This window comes from Teleopsis dalmanni, chromosome 2, assembly GCF_002237135.1.
Source record: "Teleopsis dalmanni isolate 2A chromosome 2, ASM223713v2, whole genome shotgun sequence".
Classification (NCBI taxonomy): Eukaryota; Metazoa; Arthropoda; class Insecta; order Diptera; family Diopsidae; genus Teleopsis; species Teleopsis dalmanni.
Window position 1 is genome coordinate 44,323,684 of NC_051847.1, and position 23,389 is coordinate 44,347,072.

At 28.7% G+C, this 23,389-nt stretch overlaps 3 protein-coding genes across 4 annotated transcripts; 2 read left to right on the forward strand and 1 right to left on the reverse strand.

Moving 5' to 3' along the window:
* The first annotated feature begins 2,123 nt into the window (after positions 1-2,123).
* Positions 2,124-3,082, forward strand: LOC119674427. The gene is made up of 2 exons (XM_038085565.1): positions 2,124-2,689; positions 2,791-3,082. Exons 1-2 carry the CDS (start codon positions 2,142-2,144, stop codon positions 3,080-3,082), a joined length of 840 nt encoding a protein of 279 aa, XP_037941493.1. The 5' UTR covers positions 2,124-2,141.
* A 2,710-nt stretch (positions 3,083-5,792) lies between these two features.
* Positions 5,793-14,976, forward strand: LOC119673804. The gene is made up of 4 exons (XM_038084863.1): positions 5,793-5,919; positions 6,345-6,890; positions 14,542-14,701; positions 14,771-14,976. Exons 2-3 carry the CDS (start codon positions 6,376-6,378, stop codon positions 14,543-14,545), a joined length of 519 nt encoding a protein of 172 aa, XP_037940791.1. The 5' UTR covers positions 5,793-5,919; positions 6,345-6,375; the 3' UTR covers positions 14,546-14,701; positions 14,771-14,976.
* A 5,510-nt stretch (positions 14,977-20,486) lies between these two features.
* LOC119681923 (cytochrome P450 6a8-like) lies at positions 20,487-22,666 on the reverse strand. 2 transcript variants are annotated; one of them, XM_038095233.1, is made up of 3 exons: positions 22,417-22,666; positions 21,252-22,348; positions 20,487-21,190 (listed from the first exon to the last, which is right to left on the reverse strand). In XM_038095233.1, the coding sequence occupies exons 2-3, from the start codon at positions 22,342-22,344 to the stop codon at positions 20,766-20,768; spliced, it is 1,518 nt and encodes a 505-aa protein (XP_037951161.1). In that variant the 5' UTR covers positions 22,345-22,348; positions 22,417-22,666; the 3' UTR covers positions 20,487-20,765. The 2 variants fall into 2 exon arrangements, with proteins under 2 accessions (XP_037951161.1, XP_037951162.1); XM_038095234.1 differs by having other exon boundaries at positions 21,252-22,367.
* Between the last annotated feature and the right edge of the window lie 723 nt (positions 22,667-23,389).

Sequence of the window (23,389 nt, forward strand, 5' to 3'; positions counted from 1 at the left end):
TAACCAATATGTTTAATAAAAAAAATTAAAAAACGTTGTTAGTACACACATATCGATGGACACTGATTTTTGCCCATTACATATCGCACAATTAAAATATTTATCCAGCTTAATTTTTCGCTTTTGCTGGAATTTCTTTTTCTTCAGGCAAAATCCTTTAGCCATTATATATTCTTAGTAGCACAAGAAAAACACTAGAAATATAAAAAACCTTCTGCACGACGAAATGAACTCGTGCTTTTAGAATTTAAGTCCCAATATATCGGCAGAGTTGCAACCAACTATGATATTGGATTTAAATGTTACACCTCAAGAAAAATGTTATTCAAAAATGAAATAAAAGCAAAGCTATGTAGTATGTATAATAAATATTCTAATTAATTCTTGACACAGAACGCATAGTCTAAATAGTTACATATTATAATTCAAGAATTACAAATATATATATTTATATATATTAAACTCATGTTGATGACGAACTCAATAATCGATGAAGACTACCAATTAAAATAAATTAATAATAATAATTTATTTCTTTAATAGGATATATTGGATTGGATAAAACAATATCACTTACAAAGGTATTAACGCTAATTTCTAGAATCGTTTATGTTTGTATTAATTTAGATATAGACAAAGAAAAGTACAGGTAAAAACCTTTGCTTCAAAAGTAAACACAGTTAATAGAAGTATAAACTTTTATACTAACAAACATGAACTAACAAACATCTTAAGAGGTACCAAATGCCATCTTAAGAATTGAACATAACTGATATTTAAGAGATATTATGGTCAACCCTCAGAAATATGGATTTTTATCTTAAAAAATACCTGGTCGAAATAGAGACTTAAAAAGTGAATATTAATTTTTTAAACTTCACTACAGTACTAGGTAGTGATAGAAGTAATATGTCGCAACTGGTAGAAGTACAAATTTCTACATTAAAAAGTTTATGCAATGGTATAAATGCCCACTTCATAAATCACTAAAGGCTTAGACCTTACTCAGCTTGGTTACTTCTCTACAAAATGTCGTTAATGAGTCGTTGCTGACGACAACTCCCTAGTAAGGTTATTATAGTATATAAACTAGTTGCTATAAAATTGTTTGTGTCAAGGTATTAAAGCTTTTGTTTAGTGCTAAATATAGTGTATCTGCCATTTTGACACATTTCATTTGGGGATTTCATATTTATTAATAATAATTTATTCAATATGATGAATATAATGAATTATTCAATATGAAAATAAGGCAATTTAATTATTATATTATATTGGCTCAGCTATTTATCCAATAGCCAATAGAATAGGGGCATAGTTCTGTTTAATGGTTATTTATTGAACGTAGCTTTTAGTGGAAAATGCAACTCTTGTAATGACAATATATATGTTTTTACTTTAAAGCATTGACCATATTCAGGACATATTCAGGATTGAATAAAAAAATTTTTATATTCAAACTATGAAGACATATTTCTACAATGTCTAAATTTTGTAGAACCTATTTTTTATATGGAGCTATATGGAATCAAATTTTAATGCGAATAGGATGTATTAAGCATAACATCTCTATAATAACTGGCCATAAAGTTTTCTATTTCCATGTTCAAAAAATATTTTAGTTCTGAATGCATTTTAAAAACCTAATTTCATAATTTTCTATTAAATATGTATAGTTTAGGACAATACGGATATAGCCGAAATAGCTAGCAAATCATATACAGCAAATATTTTCTTATTAGAATAAGAAATTCTGTCAAACAAACACACCATCAAACCAAAATGCGTTTTACGACGCAAACAATTAATAAATGGCAGGTGTTGCACTGAAGAAATTAACATCCCTGCTTTTTCACATATTGAAAAGTGCGACCATTATTTTACTTAAATAAATAATATAAAGTGTTTTGACCTGTAAAAAATCTATCACTACTCATACAAATTTAATATATATAGTATATAAATAAATCAATATATACTGCAGCTATTATCTTTGTCTTCTAGCGTCTTTTCATTTTATTGCTTAATCCTGTTTTCTTAGTAGTAATTGGTGAGTATATGATTATAACATTAACATTAAGTAATAGATATTGATAAATTCATTATTTGTCTATAAAGTTGAACCAACTATTAACAAAAAAATGGAGAATTTTAAAGTAGAGCACATCGATTTTTACGATATGCCATTTGTAAAAAAAGTTTGGGTTTTAGCAAACACACGCCAATTTGATTTCATTAGGTGGACCCATGATGAAACTGGCATCACAATAAATATATATGAGCTAGCGGATTTTTTAAATTCCCCGCATTCATTATTGGATACTCGAACCCCGGTCGTATTTATAAAACAGTTGCTCTTACACAATTTTATGATAATACCAGACACCACACTAAACAGTAACTATGCAACTTTCAAGAATGACAATTTCACTAAGGATGGATTTTATCTTCATTTAATTAAACCTTCAAAAATTAATGTAAATCAGAATGAGATTCTAAAGTACCAGATATATTGCGAACAAACTTTTGGTATGTGTCCAATATGTATTACCGTCGGAATAGTTAAAAGTGGTGTTATTTCGAAAGACGGAGCATTTGGTGCTTCAAAAGCGCAATTTAAATATTTCATTGGAGAGTTTTTTACACCCAATGATTCAGAAATACAAATGACCGTTTTGAGAAGTGAAGGGTTCGTATAAATGATTATTATTTAAATTTAAATTAAATGCATCTTTAATATTTTTTATCTTAAATAAATTTGTTTATATGTATATTGTTTTTACATTAAAGGAATTATCAGGAGCAGAGCAGTAATGCAGAAGCAATGTTTGAGAAGGCTGTAAAATTTATTTTAAATATTGCTATACCCATTACAGATGATCTCAAGTATTGTATTTGGTCTAAAATACCTGAAGTGACTTCAACTTCTTCCAATGCATTTGAACCCATTCATTACCTAGATGAAGACGAAGATTCTAATATGAACGCGTATTTTAATAATGAAATGAAGGTTCCTACAATTAAAGATGTTCTTCCAATTTCTATAATAAATTATATGAAGGACCTGGACGCAACAGATTAAACTTATTGTAATTCAAATTATTTGTAATCTTTTTGTTTTTTTGTTTAATAAGCATCTTAAATTAATTATTTCCGTAAAATTCAATTAATTAAATGTATTAAAAATGTTCTACTGAAATTTATGTTAATAAATATAAGTTTTTTAATATATAAACACTCAGCATTAAAAAACTTAAATATAGTTTGTTAGGTAGATATCAAAGATGTCACCACATATTAATTGACTTGATAAATAAAATTAATATCAATAACGCAGTAAACCAGATTTACTCTACTCACACAAGTAGTGATTGCTCAATTCAACGTATATACTTTAAGATAAACAAAAGTCAAAGTGCTAGGTAATGGGACCAAAAACAAAAAATGTGAATAATTCTCCAAATAAAATATTTACAATTGAAGAAGTTAAAACTCAAGCTTAAAAAAATTAGTGGAATCGCTCTGAATAAATATTATTAATATTAAAAGTATATCTATACTCAACAGATAAAGAAATCTGAATTTTTTGCATACAATAAAATTTAATTAAAAGTAAATTATAGTATAGAAATTTTACACAGTTTCAGTCTTTAGGTAAACATGCTGGTATATTGTGGGCCATACTGTGCAGGCAATTGAAATGTACACCAATCATCAAAATATGTACATACCTAATTTTTTAAGAAAGGGTTCAAGAATGACTGCATCATTCCAAACTTCTAAAAGCAAAGCATGTTTTAGTTTGAACCCACAAGAAGCGAAGTTGAGGTTGTATCTAGATAACATTTCTTTTTATGATTTTAATATTTTAAGTATTTTGAACAACTGTGAGATATATGTTTACATTCTAAAAATCAGTGATTATATACTGGTATTTAATGAACTTATAAAGTGATTACTGCCTGGCCAAAAGCTGGTAAAAAATTTCAATATCAAATAAAGTGATATAAGGTATCTTAAAGATATAAGGAATCTTAAATGTAAGGAGTATGGCAACCTGAATATTGCGGAATTACAGATGGGTCTACTGCAAACGAATAATGAGGCTTACTTCATTCTCAAGCAATAGATACATATGTCACATCTCAAGTTATATGAAAGTAGTATAACTGATATTTCACAATCGGTTACAAAATTTACCAAATCTTCTACTACAAATTTCAAATCAATAACGAGTCAACGAATCAACAATGTCGCAGACGCTAAATTAGTCAGCTTAAAAGAATTTGCAACTTTAAATTAGAATAAATATTATATAGTAAATAAATTATAGATACAAGTTCTACCAAAAATTTTATTCATGAAGTTTTGGTAGGCAGGACTGAGTTGAAAGAAAAAGAAAATGTATAACACTGAATTATGTATGTTTATTTTGCCAAACACAAATAGCAGTAAATAAGTAGATTACTTCGGTCATGAATAAGATCTATGACCCAAAATCACTTCATATTCTTCAACTATGATTTTACAGCCTTGGTATCACGTATGGTGCAATCAAAATTTCTGCAGTGTATACACCACACATCATAGTTCGTTGTTGAGGTAAATATAAATAGATATTATAACTCACCACAATTATGATATTATAATGCATAATGAAGGTGAACTACATGTAGATTATAAAAATATTTAGAATATATTCCAAAAATTAAAAATAATAAGGGAAACACAATCTTAAATTTTATTTAATCAATTTTAATAAGTGAATTTAGTTGATATATTGTATACATATGGTTGATTTATTTCAGTATTATATATTTCATAACCGTCTTAAATATATCATAAAATACAACACCACAACGATATTGATATTGACATTGATATAATATATAACAAAATGTTTGCTGAGGTTCATTTCTTTCTAATTCATTTTAAATCGATCCTACTCCATAAAATTTTGATCATGAAACTTTTCACTATAACCGAACCAATAGAAAAATTTACTAAGTGCAGCCAATTGGATTGGCAGATGATTCGTATTGTCACCTAAATTTAATTTTTTTTAATTTATGCTCTCAACGACTATCTTTAGTTCGATCAGACTCTTTTTATATAAAAAAAAAATTTTTTTCAGCACATTTTCTGAGCACATTATCAATAAATCGGCTTCGAAAGCAAATATTAAAAATAAATTTCCCAAAAGGAAAATTAATAAAATTTAATATATATGTCATATGTTTTATATGTAAAATGTAAATAAACAACAGCTGACTTATAACAAACCCACTGAGAAAGTAAGTATTTACAAAAATCTTTGTTTTTTTTAATTGAATATGTGATTGATAAATAAAATGTATATAAATATTATATTATATCAATTATATATTTAATTTTTTTGTGTGATATAGTATTAAGTATAGTTTATAAAGGCTCTATCAGATGCATAAATGAGCTCATTATAATCTGAACGTTAACTCATTATTATATATGAGCAAGTGGCTAAATAGCTTTATTCAACTTTTATATTAGTCTGTTTTGCTTTTCTTTATTATATATAATGTCAATCATCTTCACATAATTTAGAAAATATTTGATTGTATATGTATCTGAACCCTTTTGTATACAATTTTTTTTATATAAGATATTTTGAAATATATAATACAAATAGGTCACTTCGTCTAATACTTTTATGTTGTATTTCAGATATTTTTTCATACCTATCTGCAATATTTTAAAACTAAACACATATATTAAATTACTATATAGTTCACACCTTGTCGTGTTGTTCGAAAGTTTCGTACAATAAAAAGTTTTTTGTTTGAAGTATTTTTCGAACATTATAACGAAGAACATCGGCGTCGTTTTTTCAGGTCGAACATTGTTAACTTCGATATTTGTGAAAGTGTTATTTTGCTTTTGGTGAGTTATTATGTTATTATATTTATATTATAATATTAAAATGTATAATAATAATAAAATATATTGTAATTTTAATATATTCATGAAGTTGTTTGCATATAAGATTATGTTCATTTTTACATAAAATCTGGCTCCAAAGAAATAGCGTAGAGAACAATCTGGAATATGTCAGGCATCTTTAATAAAAATGAACTTCACTTAAGCTTCATAGATCGTCTTTTATAAATATATCTCTTATAACAAAAAATGTATTTATTTCATATGAAATCGACTGATAGTTTACTTGTCTATATATAGACTTTCCAATAAGTCACATATACATATATACTTTCTACATATGTATGTATACACAAAGATTTAATAATCAATTTTTTTAACATTAATGAAAAATTCCTGTGTCAATAAAGATTTATCTTGTTTTTCAGATAATAAATACAAGTTAAGATTGTTGAAAAGATGGAAAATAAAAATAAGATGTCTTTTGCACATAAATTATGGTATTTAGCTAATAAGGAAGATGTTTTATGTGTCGTATGGGTCAAAAATGAGGATGCCATACGTCTGAACATGATTCTTTTGGAAAAGTACTTATGTTCTGAAGACTCAATATTTTCTATTAAAACAGCAAGTCATTTTGCTAAATACCTTGTATGCTATGGTTTCATAAGTGTGATAACGAAAAGTGATCCATTTGGCCAGAATATTATTATTAAGCATAAGAATTTTACACGAGATGGAAAAAAACTTGACTTAATAACTAACTCATGTAGTAAGAAAAATATAGTAGATTGTGAGCGACATAATTTGCACAACGACTTTGGAGAGTTTTCAATGCGTCCATTCGTTCCAAACGAATTTCAAGGCGATGACACCATCCCATGCCAGTTTTCGGAAGAACAACTGAAGGAATTTTTTGGAGACGATTACTCAAAAGTACAAAAAAACGAAATAAAAATAAGTTCTAAACAAATGTAAGTTTAAAAAAATTTTTTTTTTTTGTTTTTATTGTAATAATTATATCGTTTTTTTTTGTAATAAAAATAATAATATAATTGTGTCATTAACGTATACTGCAGATAAAAAAAACAGTTACCGTTAAAGACATCGAAAGTTTTCTCAACGACTGAATCAACACAGCGGATAAAGAAATAGTTGTCGTTGAAGAAAAATACGAGAATCACTTCAATGATGGGATGAATAATATGGATATAGAAGAAAAACTAGTAGATACAATTACAGTCCTCTTCCACCTCTTCTCAAAGATCATGCATGTATTGGTACAATTGTTTTCGCGAACAGCATGGAAAAAGAAACAAATCGCGTTATAGTAGATTTTATTGATATGAGTATTAAGGATGCAATGCATCCTGTGGAAAAAGAGAACAAACCTATGGCCTATCGTGGGAGAGATAATCGAGAGTTTTAAAAACGATTATTACAGTGTAAATTATCATTTAGAAAATGCCATAAAAAATATAAACGATAATAGAAACGTGTACACCGTAGATTAATGTAAAAAAGAAATAAAGAAAAACTCAGCTGTGGAGAAAGGAAGAAAAACTTTCGTAGAAGACCCCAGTTATTTTACGAAACTATTGATGATAACGGAGGTACCAAGCACACCTGACGTAGATGAGGATTTCAATATTCTTACTGTAATGCAACAGGCCTCCGATTAAAATTATTATTATATACTAAAGTAAACATAATTTTATATAATGTATGTTTACTTATTTTTAAAAAGAGTTAACCGTAGTTAATGTGACTACCTTAAAGAAGAACGGAAACTATTTGTGGAGGATTTAAGACACCTACCTCCTTATAGCAGCATTACAATGGCAATGTGCTCTAATAGTATTAAGTAGTATGCAACAAAAAGTTTCAACTCCAATCATGCGGCGTTTTAGATATTTGGAAGAGAAGCATAGATCGCTATCACAATTCACATCATTAGGGAGCGCATTACTGAAAAGAACAGTTGCACTACCAACAGCATAAAAGACTGATAGAAATACATAAGCGGAAAAATGAAGAAGAGAGAAAATGCCGATAAACAATAGACGTTTGAATTCTGGATGACATCTTGACGAAACACCAAATTAATGAAGCCGTGTGGGTTACTCATAGGACATCGGGATGATTTTAAGTTAAAGTCTAACACTGATTTAGTGGGATTTAATTGCTCTATGCTTCGTAAAAAAAACCGGCTGAATGTTTTTTAATAGTCGTAAGCGTAACCTAAAAAAACAATAGTGCATTTAAACACAAATAAGGAAGCCACGGCTGATATAGTTCCTCAAAACTACTATCAAATGCATTCAGTCTTGCTAATTCCATGAGGCCTAAAGACTAAAGACAGCTTCGTGGTATATTAGGTGAATAAACCTTCCTGGTATTTCCATATAATAGCTGAGCAGTGTGCATACTAGCATCCGAACATTCTCTTTTCTGCTAAAGATAACTTACAGACCTATTAAATTAAAAACTTACTGTCATGTTGTAGTGTACTGAGATACGAAGTTTATACACACAATTAAATGTAGGTGATCCGGTTATTAACTCTGAATTCACATTAACAACACAACAAAGTTTTATTTACTCCAACACAAATTCGTTAGTATCACAATTTTATAAGAATAACACAATCTTATACCATCTTAAATAAAAGTTTATTTCCTATTTTAATGCCTTAATCCATAAACTATTGGCTGAAATATGGTTAAGAGTGATATACAACACTTAAATCCACTTACAACAAACTCGTAGATGTAAAAGTTAATATATCTTCCTCCTTCTCGAGAATCTCATGTCGCTCATACAGCATACAGCATGTTGCACTCTTAACATTTTAGAGGAATTACATTGTATCTGCCGCAGTACAAATATGCTCCAGTGTTTGTTGCTTGTTATCCTTAGAGCACATATGATATATAAAAGGAAGAAGATGAAATACCTTGAATGCATTTCTACACTTTGTTATTACGTGGAAAGCAATGTAATATTGTTTTATTAGGTTAAGTGGCACAATTTTAAATAAATCTTTGTCAACGTCTTTCCCAGTTACTGCAGACATGTTAAGCCAGCCAGTAAGAAGAAAGCTGGTTCAGTAAGGAAGCAAATAAATACGAAAGTAAGCAAGAGTTTTGCACAATGTTGCACTTTTGTTTCACATGACAAAAAGTCATTTAACTTACTGCAGCAAAAATGTAAGTTAAATTTCAAGATTAGACATTGAATAATGAAGTCGACATTTATTTAGTAAAAACAAAAAAAAAAGGAAATTAACAATTTTATTTTCCTCAATCAAGTTCATAATATAATATGAATTTAATTATACTAGCAGTATTTCAGATTTATCATTTCGATATTTAATAAACTGGCAATTAGGAAGCTAATAGCTGCAATAACTAATTACTTAAATTGCGGCAGTCAAAGTTTTTATTATTTAATTCGTCCTTATAGAGTCCCTTTTGGTCACATCTAATAACCTCCAAATGTCAGTTTAATCAGTGGCTTAACAGTTGTTAGTACCGAGTGTCATCAAACCTTGTGTTTTCTGGTCCTTCTAACAAAGATATGGGTTCTTTTTGCTAGGGTGTACTAAAATCACAATTTTTCTAATGGGAAAATTTTCATCTATTTACACTATGTTACATTATTAAGCCAGCGAAACAAATTAATATAAAGATTTTTAAATATGACAATCAGTGGCGTATCATCAAATCATATATATTCTAGTTCTTTTATTAAAGATACAGACGATTTTATTAGCAGGTACTGGAACAGAAACCTTTCTAATCGGAATATTTTCATCCATAAGCACTACATTATTAAGCCAGCGAAACCATTTCATTTAAAGCGCTCAACTATGGCAATAAGTAGTGCGTCATTAAATCATATATTTTCTGACCCTTTCATTAAAGATGCAGAAGCTTTTTACCAGCAGGTACTGGAACAGAATCCGGATTATTTTCATCCAATCGCACTACATGACGAAGTCAGCGAAACTACTTAATATAAAGACGTTCAAATATAACAAAGAGTGGCGTATCTGAAACTGAAACAAAAACGTTTGTAACCGGAACAATTTCATCCATTTCTTCCTTTGTTATAGCCATCGTTATGCATGGTATTGCTATCTTCATCTAGGTAGGAAGGTAGGTTGGAGTGGCGGCCTTGTTTACCAAGAAAGCCCACTTGAGTACAAATAATGGCCCGTTGTGGTACCACAAGGAAAAAGCTATGTTCGTATATAGACAAGGTGATCAGTATATGACCAACGCCCAACAGATCTATCTATGTATATATAATTGTTAATATTTTAATACCTATGTGAAATTATTATTTCTATTGCCAGATTGAATATTTAACTCTGAATAACATGACTGTTCAATCCTTTGAAGTTAAGTTAAAGCATTTTTGTGTGTGGTAATAACATTTTCTCACTTTATCGATTCGCATTTCATTTTTTCCATACAAATCTGTGCTAATAGATGGAAATTTAAAATTCATATCCATTCAATTGGTACGTGATGCACTTACCCTTACATGCCACACTCTGTGCTTAAATTGCTCATACCATCAGAAGCTGTAATGGCATCTCTAGTTGCACAAATTCAATTTCCAGTATTAAGCTTACTTCATCTATAGATTTTCGTTATTCCTTAACTGAACTGTTATGGTTTTTATTATACATGTTTTTCCATTTGGTATAACACCCCACTTATGGAGTTTTATTAGTTTTAACATATATTTAGTAAAGAAATTGTTTGTATTTGCTTTAGTGGAAGATTACCGTATACAATGGAATATTTTTGAAAATTCAACTCTGCTACTTTCGTTAAAACAATAAAAGATATGTTAAGGTAATGGTTATGGCTCTAGAAAAAAAAGTAAAAATAGAAAATAAATAGAAATAATATTTATTAAAATATTTATGTCAAATGTGTTTACAGATCAGTAGCTATGATATGATCAATAGCTATGATATGATCAATAACTATGATATGATCAATAGTTATGATATGATCAATAGGTATGATATAATCAATAGCTATGATAGAATCAATAGCTAGATATAAAACAAATTTTATTTTTGTATATGATCTCATATAGAGTAACTAAAGAAAAATTACGTATTTCGTCACATTATCTTTCACTCGACTGTGGGTTTTTGATAGACACATAAAATTGACGGATGTGTAGAGATCTTTGTATCTAAAATCCTATCTAAGGTGTACATAATGTCACTCAGATCAGACTATAGCACACATTCTTACATTTCTTATTCAACTGTGTTCTTTCACCTAATATAAAGTTGTTAGAACTAATAAAGTTAGAACTACCTACAATATTTTGCGCTTTACAATTTAGTTGTACGTATATCAGATTAAATATGTTAGAATCCTAAATATGTACATATTCTGTGCTCAAAAATTTCATTATAATTCCTTATACGATACTTTCCATATGTGTATTCCCATACAATAATTAAATAAAAAAATAAATAAAGAGATAATTATGCAAGTTATATTATTTATAATGATAAAAAAAGTGAGGGTTACCTTTTTTCCATTCTCACAAATCAGTTCCCTATATCTTATTAGAAGGGGTCTATCTGTCTCTATTGCAACATGGGGACTGCAGATAGGCGTAATGTCGCTCTTAAAAATTCATGCATCAATCACAGCACAATTATTGATATTGAAGTTCTTAGTTTATTTTCCATCTTCAATTTATCCATTCTAAATTAAACTTCATCCATCCATCTTAAATTAAACATCAACTGCAGTGCTTACCACTCTTTACCGGAATAGTTAATTAATAGTTAGTATTAATTAATTAAGTTTCTTACGAGGCAGGGTTTTATGTTAGTTTACATAAAGGTTTAAATAATTTTTTTAATAAAAACAGTTTTTAAGCTTTAATATTATTTATTTATATTTATATTTATATTTATATTTATATTTATATTTATATTTATATTTATATTTATATTTATATTTAATTATATTATATTATATTTATATTTATATATATGTATATTTATATTTATATTTATATTTATATTTATATTTATATTTATATTTATATTTATATTTATATTTATATTTATATTAAAATGTTGACATAAGACTTTAAATCAATAACAGAAAATTATGTTCAAACATTAAGTTTTTTATTCTCCTTCATAAATTAAAAAAAAAAATGCAGAGAATCTTTAATTAATTAATTTCACATTGTAATAATGAATGAAAAAGATATCCTACGTACAAAAAATTCTGTATTTATTGAATGATCTGGCGTTAAACATCGCTGGTGGCACAGCAAGTTCCTTTACGAATATTTAATAAATGACAAATGCCAACTTAGCTGACATAAAGTATTTCAGAATCTGAAGAAAATGCTTAAGATAGATTGATTACGATATCATTGGTTGTAATATACAGCAATGTGCCACAACCCAACAGCTGCTGCAGTTGTGAGTTGCAGCCATGAAGCCGCAATCGAGATAATCACGTACAGATAAATTTTTAAAGTTGCAATTATTGGTTTTCAATGCCATTAAAGGCCCTGAATGCTGCAGCTCAACTCACTGACAGTTAAAACCATTTTGATCGATTATTTACTGTCAGTGAGTTTACTACTTTAATAAATTTTTGCTTGATGTGAAGTAGTCATCCGCTTTGTAAAAATTGCAACAAAAACTTAAAATCATAAATTATAAGATATAAGAATAATTATTTCTTACACTTTATCATTTTGTTTTATAAAATTATCCTTAAATGTTTATATTCCTACTAAATATTTGATATGCAATTTTTAGAATTTTGTTTAAACTTATCCCTTAAAATTAAATTTAAAGGAAGACATGCTCTCATATACACCAAGAGTCAAAGAAATCCATACTCATAAAGGGATTATTTCCCTTTATGATTTTTATCTTTACCTTACAAAAGGTTGGTGGTCCACAATGGTCTGGTAAAGCAGTTTCTATCCATTTCCACTGATTCCGAGGCATTTTCCCTTGCTTCAGTATACTGAACCAAGTATTTCCCGGGTATGTTTCGCCTATTTTGATGATTGTTGTCTTATACAACCCATAGTCTTAGGAAAGATTGGTGATCCAGAATTGTCTGCTAAAGCAGTTTCTATTCACTCCCACTGATTTCGAAGCATTTTCCCTTGATTCAGTATACTTATTATAATTCTGTCGTTTGCCAAATCCGCAAAAGCATATTTATTTCAAGATCTCTATAATCTTCGTTTCTTTGCTTTGTTCAAGATGCCTCTAATCTTCGTTTCTTTGCTCCAGAGATTGTCTCCACCAACCCCCTCTGTTTCTTTACCGCCTGTAATAGCTTCAGAAGTGCTGGCTTGAAGTCTGGCAAGATAGAACAACATTCTCTTTTGTAGTCGTTACTTCGTCGTAACTTCTTTTAATTCTTACATTATCAGAGTCAATCTTTTCAACTGGTTTTATAGAAGAACTGGTTACCATTTCTGTTTAAAATCTGGAATTTTAATGACATCATTTCTTCATTTTACAACTTGCGGAGAGAACTTGTGCACCTCTTCAGATTGGGAATAGAAGAAAAATTAGCAAAGACGTATAGGAGAGTAGGGTTTCAAAGGTTAGGGACTTTTAAGTCGCTGTTTGCATTTGCCATCTGTCTTGATGTTACTGGATGTCATAGCGAAAGGAATTTCTAAGCGCAGGAATGATGTAAGGTTATCATCTACAAGTCAACGTTGTAAGGCGTTTAATTAGATGGTGGGAGTGCTCTTATTATAAGCACCTTCTCGCAATACTCAATCAAACATACAAATATTTTTAAAGACCACTAATGAAAAATATAATTTTTATTAGATCTTCGCAATTATTTATCGTCTTCAGTAAAATGAGTTAAAAAAATTTTTTTTATAATTGTGTTGAATTTTTTTAATTAATAAGAAATTCAATTATTTAATATTCTAATACGGCGTTTACATTGGCCGAAAATGGCTCATTTTGAATGACTCATTTGAAATACAACATTCGTTGTATTTCATTCGTTCTCATGGTAACAATTCAAACTGAAATAAAACTACTAAACATTTGTTTATCTTTTTTTGTAAATATGTCAAAACAGCTTTTACAAACTGTCAAAATGCCATGAAGAGCTTTCATTTAGGGTATGTTCAATAGATTCCTTTGCATTTGGAACATATGTGGAATGCATTCGAACGTCATTCATACAGAATGTGAGAAAATTGCTCATTTTTGTGCTTGAAATTTTATATGCAAGAATGAGCCATTCGATACTCATTTTCGATTTTTGACCAAAATGAGCCATTTTCGGCCAATGTAAACGCCGTATAAGTTTAATTTAAAAGCTAAAAGATCAATTTGAATGAATAATATATATATATGTTTACTTGAACTCAAGAAAATCGATGCATCTTAAAAATGTTTGATGCCAAAGTATCTGCACGACATAATATAAAAATATAAAAAATATGAGTTAAATAAAGTACGCACCCATCCTTACTATGTCTGTAATGTGTGTTTGTAAATGTCATATATTTTTTAATCTGTACTTTTAATCAAAATTTTTAATAAGATTTTTAACAATATTGCAGGTGAGATATTGTCAGATGGCTGTCTATCTTTTGACATGTAGAAGGATAACCTAACCGCATTGCTTGTTGTAGTACAGATACGGAACGTGGATATTTTACAGCTGACACGTTATTCAATTATAATTAACTAAAGTTATTTAATTCATAAATGTATTAATAGGTGTGTACAAATTATTTGTATTTGCTTGTTTCTTCTTTTAAAATAATTATTGAAATTTTTTGATTATAGATAGCAGCCAATAAGACAACTTAACAATATATAATGATGACAATATAAAACTACTTCAACTTAAAGTAAAGATCAACTATCTTTATTCAATTTAATTATTTAACTGATATATAAGAATTAATAACTTTTGTATTACGATTTAAAAGAATTACTTGAGGACTTACTAAAAAAAAATAAACATGGGAATAACATCACAACTGAGACAAACAATATTATTCATATATTATATTGTCTATACAGTGGATTAAACTATGTAAAAACCTTAATTAAAGAAAAATGAATAAAAAAGAAAAAAAATAAATTTTATTTTAAATATATCTTAATATATTATGCACACACAACGAATATATAATAATATTTTTCTAAAAAAAAAAATTACTAACAATATATAACAAATTATTTAAGATAAGCGTTTTAAAATACATCGTAGGAGTTTGCCCGGGACTGATGCATAAGTGAAAAAAGTTTTTCGGTTAGTATCTATTATCGGACGAAGAAATAAGATTTGGGATCTAATAATACAACATATCGAAAAAATTGAAAAAATACTCTGTAAAGTTCCGATATAATAAAAAATTTTTAAATAAATAAATACATTGGTTAGTATATACCAAAGTATTTACTCAACTTAAAAAGATACATAACTTGCTTTAGTTTAGTTAAGTTGCCACTTAAGTTAAACAGTATCTTACAAAGTATACGATAGTTGGCACACCTTATTTCATTAATTGTTTGTTTTTTAATAAGACCTAGTTAATAATATATGCTATGAATATATATTATATTGAATATAATAATATATTGTATAAGTACATATTATATTATATATTTAATAATATATTGTATTAGGGGTATATTCAATATTACGGGCAATGAGCTCGATAATCGCATAACGTAGAAGCAGTACAAAGAATTAATAATTAAATATCTTCCAAGTACACATATTTGGTTGCAACGTCATAACTCGTCAAGCTTATAATAGTACTCGATCACAGAGATAGTGAATACATCTATAGTGTATATTATATGTTAGGTAGTTGATTTTTTATTTCTATATTTAATTAAAGGTATTTTAGACAGAAACAAATCTTATTAAGAATTGATTTTGCTTCTGAAAAATATCAGCTTTCCATGCTGATATTGTGACGATTTATCTTTCATCTATATTAAATAAAAGTTCTGATGACCTTTAGAAAACGTTACAATGTTATAAAAGTTGTAGCAAGAACATATAAAAATATATCTATGTTTTTGCTTGCAGCTATTATGCATATGTAGTCGTTGTATCTCGAAAACATTGCGTTGGTGTATAAATTAGTTACACAGTAGTAAACGTGTCGATTCGTCATCCAAGACGTCCTGAAGAGATGTACGCATGTCTGGCCCACCAATCCAAATGTATGACGGTTTTCAAAGACATTTTCGAACAAATTAGTCTAATATCTTCATAGACATTTTGCGTACATTTATAGAAGACTGAATGCGTACATGTCTTGCATAGCGGACGCATTCGATTAAAAATAATGCGGTCTTTGCGTAACCACTTATTTAATTTTTTATATTTGAAAAAGAACAAAGCACACAAATAATTAATAAAAAATATAATATATAATATAAAAATATTAAGAGACGTACAAAAGTTGAATAAGTTACTGTGAACACTGCAACTGAAGAGAGTAAGCATAATAGAGACTATTTACATAAATATTTTCAGCAATTGTTTTACGAATTTGCTTGATCATGTGGACGCAGTATAAAAGACTGTATTGAAGACAATGCCTTCAAAGACGACTTTGGCAACCCAGCAGATTCATCATTTGAATATGAAGACTACCATATATTCAAACATCAAGTGCCGCTGAAGTCAAATGTTTCTCTTAGAATTAATTTTTATATTATTCAGTTAATAGCTAATCCGTAGAGATTCATAGCACAGTATTATATTACTCCTTAGTGCATAAGAATTTCCATGTTGTTATTAGCGCTCAGTTTTAATGTCAAGTATATTTGTGGAATTTTTTTCCATGGTTTGAAGATTTGAATTAACTTCCATTTGCTTGTCATTCCATTATAATTTTTCTACTATTTCTATTATTACTTTTCTTAATTTGTTTTTATGGATTTAAAATTCGTATAGCTTCCATTTAAATTTAATGTCCAAAATTCTAGGATCATCGACCCATGTCTAAACAAATAATATGAATTTAATTAATTTAAGTATTAATTTAAAATATACCTCTATTTTTAACTATGACTACTTACTCTGTTAACAGAAACAAGCGATAGAAATCCCCATCTACGGGTAGGTTATAAGGATGAGTAACAAAAAATAAAACTTCTTTATTCCAAATTTTTCACCCTAATAAAATTGCTTTCCTTCCAAGTTCGGTGCAGTGGCGTTGGGATATCATGTTGTCTTCATATAAAAATGCAAATTGGTTCCAACTTTAATTTCATGCTTACTTTAATGTTGACCTTTTTCTTGAAGAAGAAAATAATAACAATTAACATAAAAGCAAATTTACAAAACTTTTTTATTTTTAAATAAAAAGTTTTTAAGTTAATGCAATAGACTTAAAATGAATTGCATTAACTTTAAATTATTTAAAACTTAACATAATTTACAATGTATCTCATTCTAAAACTTGTACATTTGAATGAAGTCTTGTTTTTAGTTGCAAAATAATTTAAAACATTTTAAATTAGAATAGAGACTTCACCATCAGAGAAAAGGAGTTATTGAAGTTGTTTAATTATCTTGGAATTGGTTCACTTGTTCTCTTTCATTAGTATCTCATAGATGAAAAGTAGAATGTCAATTAATTTAAGAAGAAACTATGAAATAATATCATTTTTTATGCAAACAGTAGTTGAAATCTTTCTGTATTGATCAATGTAATACAAAGTGGGAAAAGTCAACGATATGTAGGTCGAATTCTATAAAAAAAGAATCAATTAATTTCATTGAGAGGCCCCATAAAAATATTAGTCTTATGGTGGGTTGTTGATAGTGTATAACCGTTTAGGGAACCATTAGTTGTGGAGAAGATTGAATCTTTCATTTAATCATACCTGTCGTAGTTGTGGAAAGAACAATGAATGTGCCTCATATCTACTTTGTGACTGTTCAAGCAAAGCGAGTCGTCGATTGACTATGCTGTGGACTTACTTTTTTGAAGATCTTGGTCAACTGTATAAGTTTCCTCTAAAGAGCATTTTTAGATTTGGCAGAGGTTCAAGATAGTTTTTTGACCTTTTATAATAGGCTTAAGTTGATACCAAGGACTCAAGATTACCTACACTAAGGGTTGTCTTCTTTGAGTTTCTTGACCAGCTCCATGACATCTCATTAAAGAGCATTTTTAGATTTTTCAGAGGTTCAAAATAGTTTTTAATTTTGATGATGGGCTTATAGGTTTAAATAGATCCTAAGGATCTTCGATATAGCGTAATCTAACCTATTACTTTTCAAGGCAAATTAATCTCGATAACATAATAGACCATCGGATCCTTAGCATTACCCATAAAATACATTATTAATAGAATTAAGGGACTGTGTGTATGAATTTATTATTTGTGCATGAAGTACCCTATCTCCTCTCCAACAACACTGTTATGGTTCTTAAATATCAATTAAAAACTATTATTGTATAATATTATTTCTAAGCAGATTAAAGTGGTTGGCATAAAAATGACATGGATGGACTACTGTATTATATCTAATTAATAGACTTAAAGAGTGGTTTAAAAACTTAAAATTTCTACATTGTGTACGAGTTTTTTATTCGTGTGAACTATCCTATCTCTTTCTTGAGATCTGCTCGGTTTTGCGAACCGACCAAGTCTTTCATCCGTGTTTCTTGATTCTGCAGCTTTTAAAATAATAATTATACTTCTGTTACACATCTGTAAATCACCAAGTATCACCCAGTTGCTTAGATAGTTACACTAACAAAAATAATTTTAAATTATTATTAAATAATTAAAATATTCTTACTACACTCATCATATTGGTTCAATCATACCACATGTTGGTTTTTGATATCTTCTTTACAACATGAGCTAAAATTTTTCTAACAAACTGATAAGGTCAATTCAGATAGTATATTGTTAAAGCATATTTTTCTGAGTGTAGTTATCTGAATTAGTTAAATTTGTTATCAATTTTATTATCTGCAGCTTATTAGATTTCTGTTACATATAAAGGGTGTTACCTAGTTTATTTCGTGAGAGAGAGATTATCGTTAAAGTCAATCATTACTATGTTTCTCTTAAGTGGATTGTTATACCGCTCCTTTGGATAAATCATTACTCAGTTCTTTGTATGTAAATGGTTATAGCGCTACTGCAAAGCTATATTCTCAAATAAGTTCATCAATTGGTCGTAAATCAGATCATGTGTGGCTCCGCGACGGGGACTTGATGACTAAAAGATTTTATTCGTCACATATTCTTCTATTGACAGAAAGAAATTTTTTTTAAGTGCTATATTTTTTTTATTGATAAAGTCCATGTATTTTTCTAATTTAGAAAGAAGCTTGCTGTGGTTCCGTAATATACACCTAACAACTACTGGAACCCATTGGTCGCTAACTGCATTTCATTTCTGTGCTTACGAATAGAGAATTTCTCTTTAAGTCCATCATTATTAATAAACTCCAGCATAAAATTAATTTGAGACAAAGAAGATAAAAGCACAACACATATTATAATCAGTTGAAGTTCATGACGTCAGAATAACAGTTTTTATTTTATTTACGTCGATGGTGTACTATAAAGATACATTGAAATTAAAAGTTTAATAGATTAAAGAAATTAATACCATCTTTTGTGTATGCATTGTTATTTACATTTATAGGGTCAGCGAGAGCTTACTTGGTATATGTCTAGTGTATATTTACTTTGGCTTTGATAATTTTATTACATTTTTAATAATGAAAGATTAAGTCTTATCATTCCAAGTAATTTTATTTGTGCATAGTCATTCGCACATATTTATTCACTTTTGTAAATAAATGAATATATTAAATAATTTTATTTTTTTCTTTATATTTTTACAAAAATAGCTAATTGAAACCATACAAATAGTGAGCATTTCATATATAATATAATTTGTTGAATATGTAATTATTTTTAATTGATTTAGTTAAAGTTATTATTCAACCGCAAAATTACTCTCAAAATAGCTCATTCACAATATTTTATAACAATTATATTGAGGCCGTGTATGAGTCGAGAAAATTGAGGTAAAGCAAATTGAAATTTCCTAGGAATTTTTTGCACTGCACTTATGTAAATATTTATTAATTTATTTAATGCACTTATTTATTATTTTTGGTTGAATGTTTTCAAATTTGTTTATTGTTTTATTAAACATCTTATAAAATTTTTCACAAAGGTAACACTTAATTTACCCTACTCGAAATTCTGGTAAATACCAACATTCACTGCCATACCAACATAATTCACTATTTTCCTCATTTTACCATCAATTTACTCGAACACGCACACGGTCTTAATATAGAATCATCTCTCTAATATTAATCCAAACAGTTGTCTTTCCACAAAGTTAAGGTGAGAGAGGTGTAAGTTAAGATCAACAAAATTTTTATAAAAACAATATTTCTACGTAATAATATTATAATTTTGTAATGAACAGCTTTATTGAATTAATTAATTTCTATAAATATTTACTTTTTCATATAATTATTTATTTAAACAATTGTGTGTATTTATGAATCATAAAAGTTTACATACGTGTGACTTCAATTAAACTAGCTCTACTCACTCTTCAAAATGCCAAACTCATTGGATATTAGAGTCCAAAGCATTTCTATAGTATATAATGTGGAAAAAAGACATTATCTACTTTTTTTAAGTAATTAATGTTTGATTATTTGATAACAAACTTCAGTAGACACCATAATTTAAGCGTAATAATACAAATTTACTAAATATGAGTAATACATTTTTTTATAATAAAATTGATCAAGTTTCAATTTTCTAATAATTTTTTAACTTCCAGCGAAATGCCATGTTGGGAACTCAACACAAAACTTTTTGTACTTATTTCGATGGGTATTTTAGTATGTTCACAGGGTGAAAATTGAAAATTTTTTAGTAGCATTACTAAACCGATCATTGCCTGCATTTCACCAAATCGCATACCTATGCAGTTGCGTGGTCCATCACCGAAAGGTAGAAACGACATAGTATGTCGTTTCTCCACTTCTTCAGGTTCAAAACGTCCCGGGTCGAATTTTGTTGGATTCGGATATATTGCTGGATCATAATGTATAGCATCAATGGGTATAATAACAATAATGTCCTTTTCTATGACATGATTTGTATTTGGCACAGCATAATTCTCAACAGTTTGACGCATAATAATTGAAGCAATGGAATACATACGCATAGTTTCTGTTTCAAATGAAATAAATAAGATATACTATATATAACTAAACTGAAGCTACACACTTACCATGTAAAACATTTTGTAAGTATTTTAATTCCTTTAGGCCGTCATAGGTCAATTGACCACCATGGCGTTTAAACATTTCTTCAATTTCATCTCTTGCTTTATTTTGTACAGATGGATTTAAAGCTAACTCATATAAACAAAAGCCCATTGTGCTTGAACTTGTCTCGAAACCCGCTATAAAGAAAACAAATGCCTGTGCAGCGATCTCTTCCAGCGTTAAGGCATTTTGGTCCTTTGTGTTTTTCAATTCAATCAGCAAATTCATAAAATCATTGCGTTGTATACCTTCACTTTCACGGTATTCGACGTTTTCACGTACTACGCGCATAAAAAATTTACTCACATCCTCGTGCACTAATTTTGCACCACACATCCGTGCGATTTTTGGAAAAGATCTAATCAGTGCACCGACAAATCTACCGTGACGTCTACTATTAAATACTTTTTTACTCATTAAACGAAATTCCATATTTGGATCTTGTAAACTGTTACATTCCAAACCAAATGCGCAGCATCCAATCACATCTGTTGTAAAACGCGCCAACAGCTCCTTTACTTCAATGTTACAAGACCTTAATTCTGACGTTTCTGACTTCACAATCCCATCCAAAACAGTTACAAATCTATTAGCGACATCAACGACAGTGGGAAACATAAATTTCATTTTTCCCGTCGTAAAGGTGGGCGTAAGCTTCACACGCATATCACGCCATTTCGGTCCATCTAAGTTAAATAGATGTGCTGATAATGGGTCAGCCTTCTCGTTGTAGTAATTACCGCGATTAGCAAATTTGGAGAAATCTCTAATTAGCACATTTTTTATTAGTTCCAGATCGAATAAAACCACGGCTGGTCTCAGAGAGATATAAAATCCACAAAATGGTACTTTATCTTTATATTTCGCATATAACTCACGGAACGGCTGTCGTAGTGGTTGCGTTCTTCCAACATTACGCATGTTACCGTAAAATAAAACCGGTTTCTCATGTAAAACACCGCGGTCAGCCCAATATGCATTACGCTTCAAAAAGACGAAGTAGAATGGTATAAACGCTATTAAAAGCGTATAAAAAATGATCCAAATAACATCCATCGTTCTACGAAATACACAACAAACTGTTTAGATATTAAACAATAACATATTTTTATTATTTTATGCACTTACACACGCACCGCTCACTTCTGCTGATCTACTATGAAAAATTAATCTTACTTCTTTCTACTCGTCGTTCGTCACCCCCGCAAGCACACAAAATAATGTATGCATACGAGAAACACTGCGAAAGAGAACAGAAAAAGTGTTCTCACTTGGAATAAACTCGCCAACTAACTGTTGTTATCAATTGTCTCTCATACTTTAATTTGTTTTTAAGGTGACCAGCTAATAAAAATTTTTGTGATTTTGAATATTTGTTATAAACAGAAAAAGAAGAGAACAGATAAAAAAAGAATATTATTAGTAGTATTTTAAAAGAAACGAAAAAATTTTGAATATACAAAAAAAAAATTATTATTAATAGTGTTTTGGAAGAAAAGAAAGAATTTTGAATATATGTAAAATTCAAAAAGTAAAAATTAGAATATTATTAGTATATATTTCAAAAAAAAATAAAATAGAAATAGACACAGAAGCTTTAGCAAAACACAAATTATTGTTGACAAATAATTCAACAATAAAACTTTATTAAGCTTTAAAAGATATTTTGCAAACAAATGAGATATTACTTTTCACACTTTATCGTTTGAGTTCATTAATTCCAGCAAAAATCTACTTACGAGATATTAAGTAATTGTAAATTTAGACTTTCTTAATGATTATGCTACAAGCGATAAAATATATATATAAGCAAATGACTGTATATAATACACAATAAGGGAATTATTCAGCTAAAACTATAACAACTATCTAATATGGCCTTAAATGACTGATTTGGGTCAAAAATTACAAATGAGAAGGATATAACTGACTTCTGCATACAAAATCTCATGTACGCAAATGATTTCCATTTGCTGATTTTGTACAAATGAGTTCCAACGAGTTTTAAATAAGTTCCAAATACGTTCCATGTGCAACTAAATACATTGAACATATAGATAAAAGCTTTTTATGGCATTTTGACAGTTTGAGATAGCTGTTT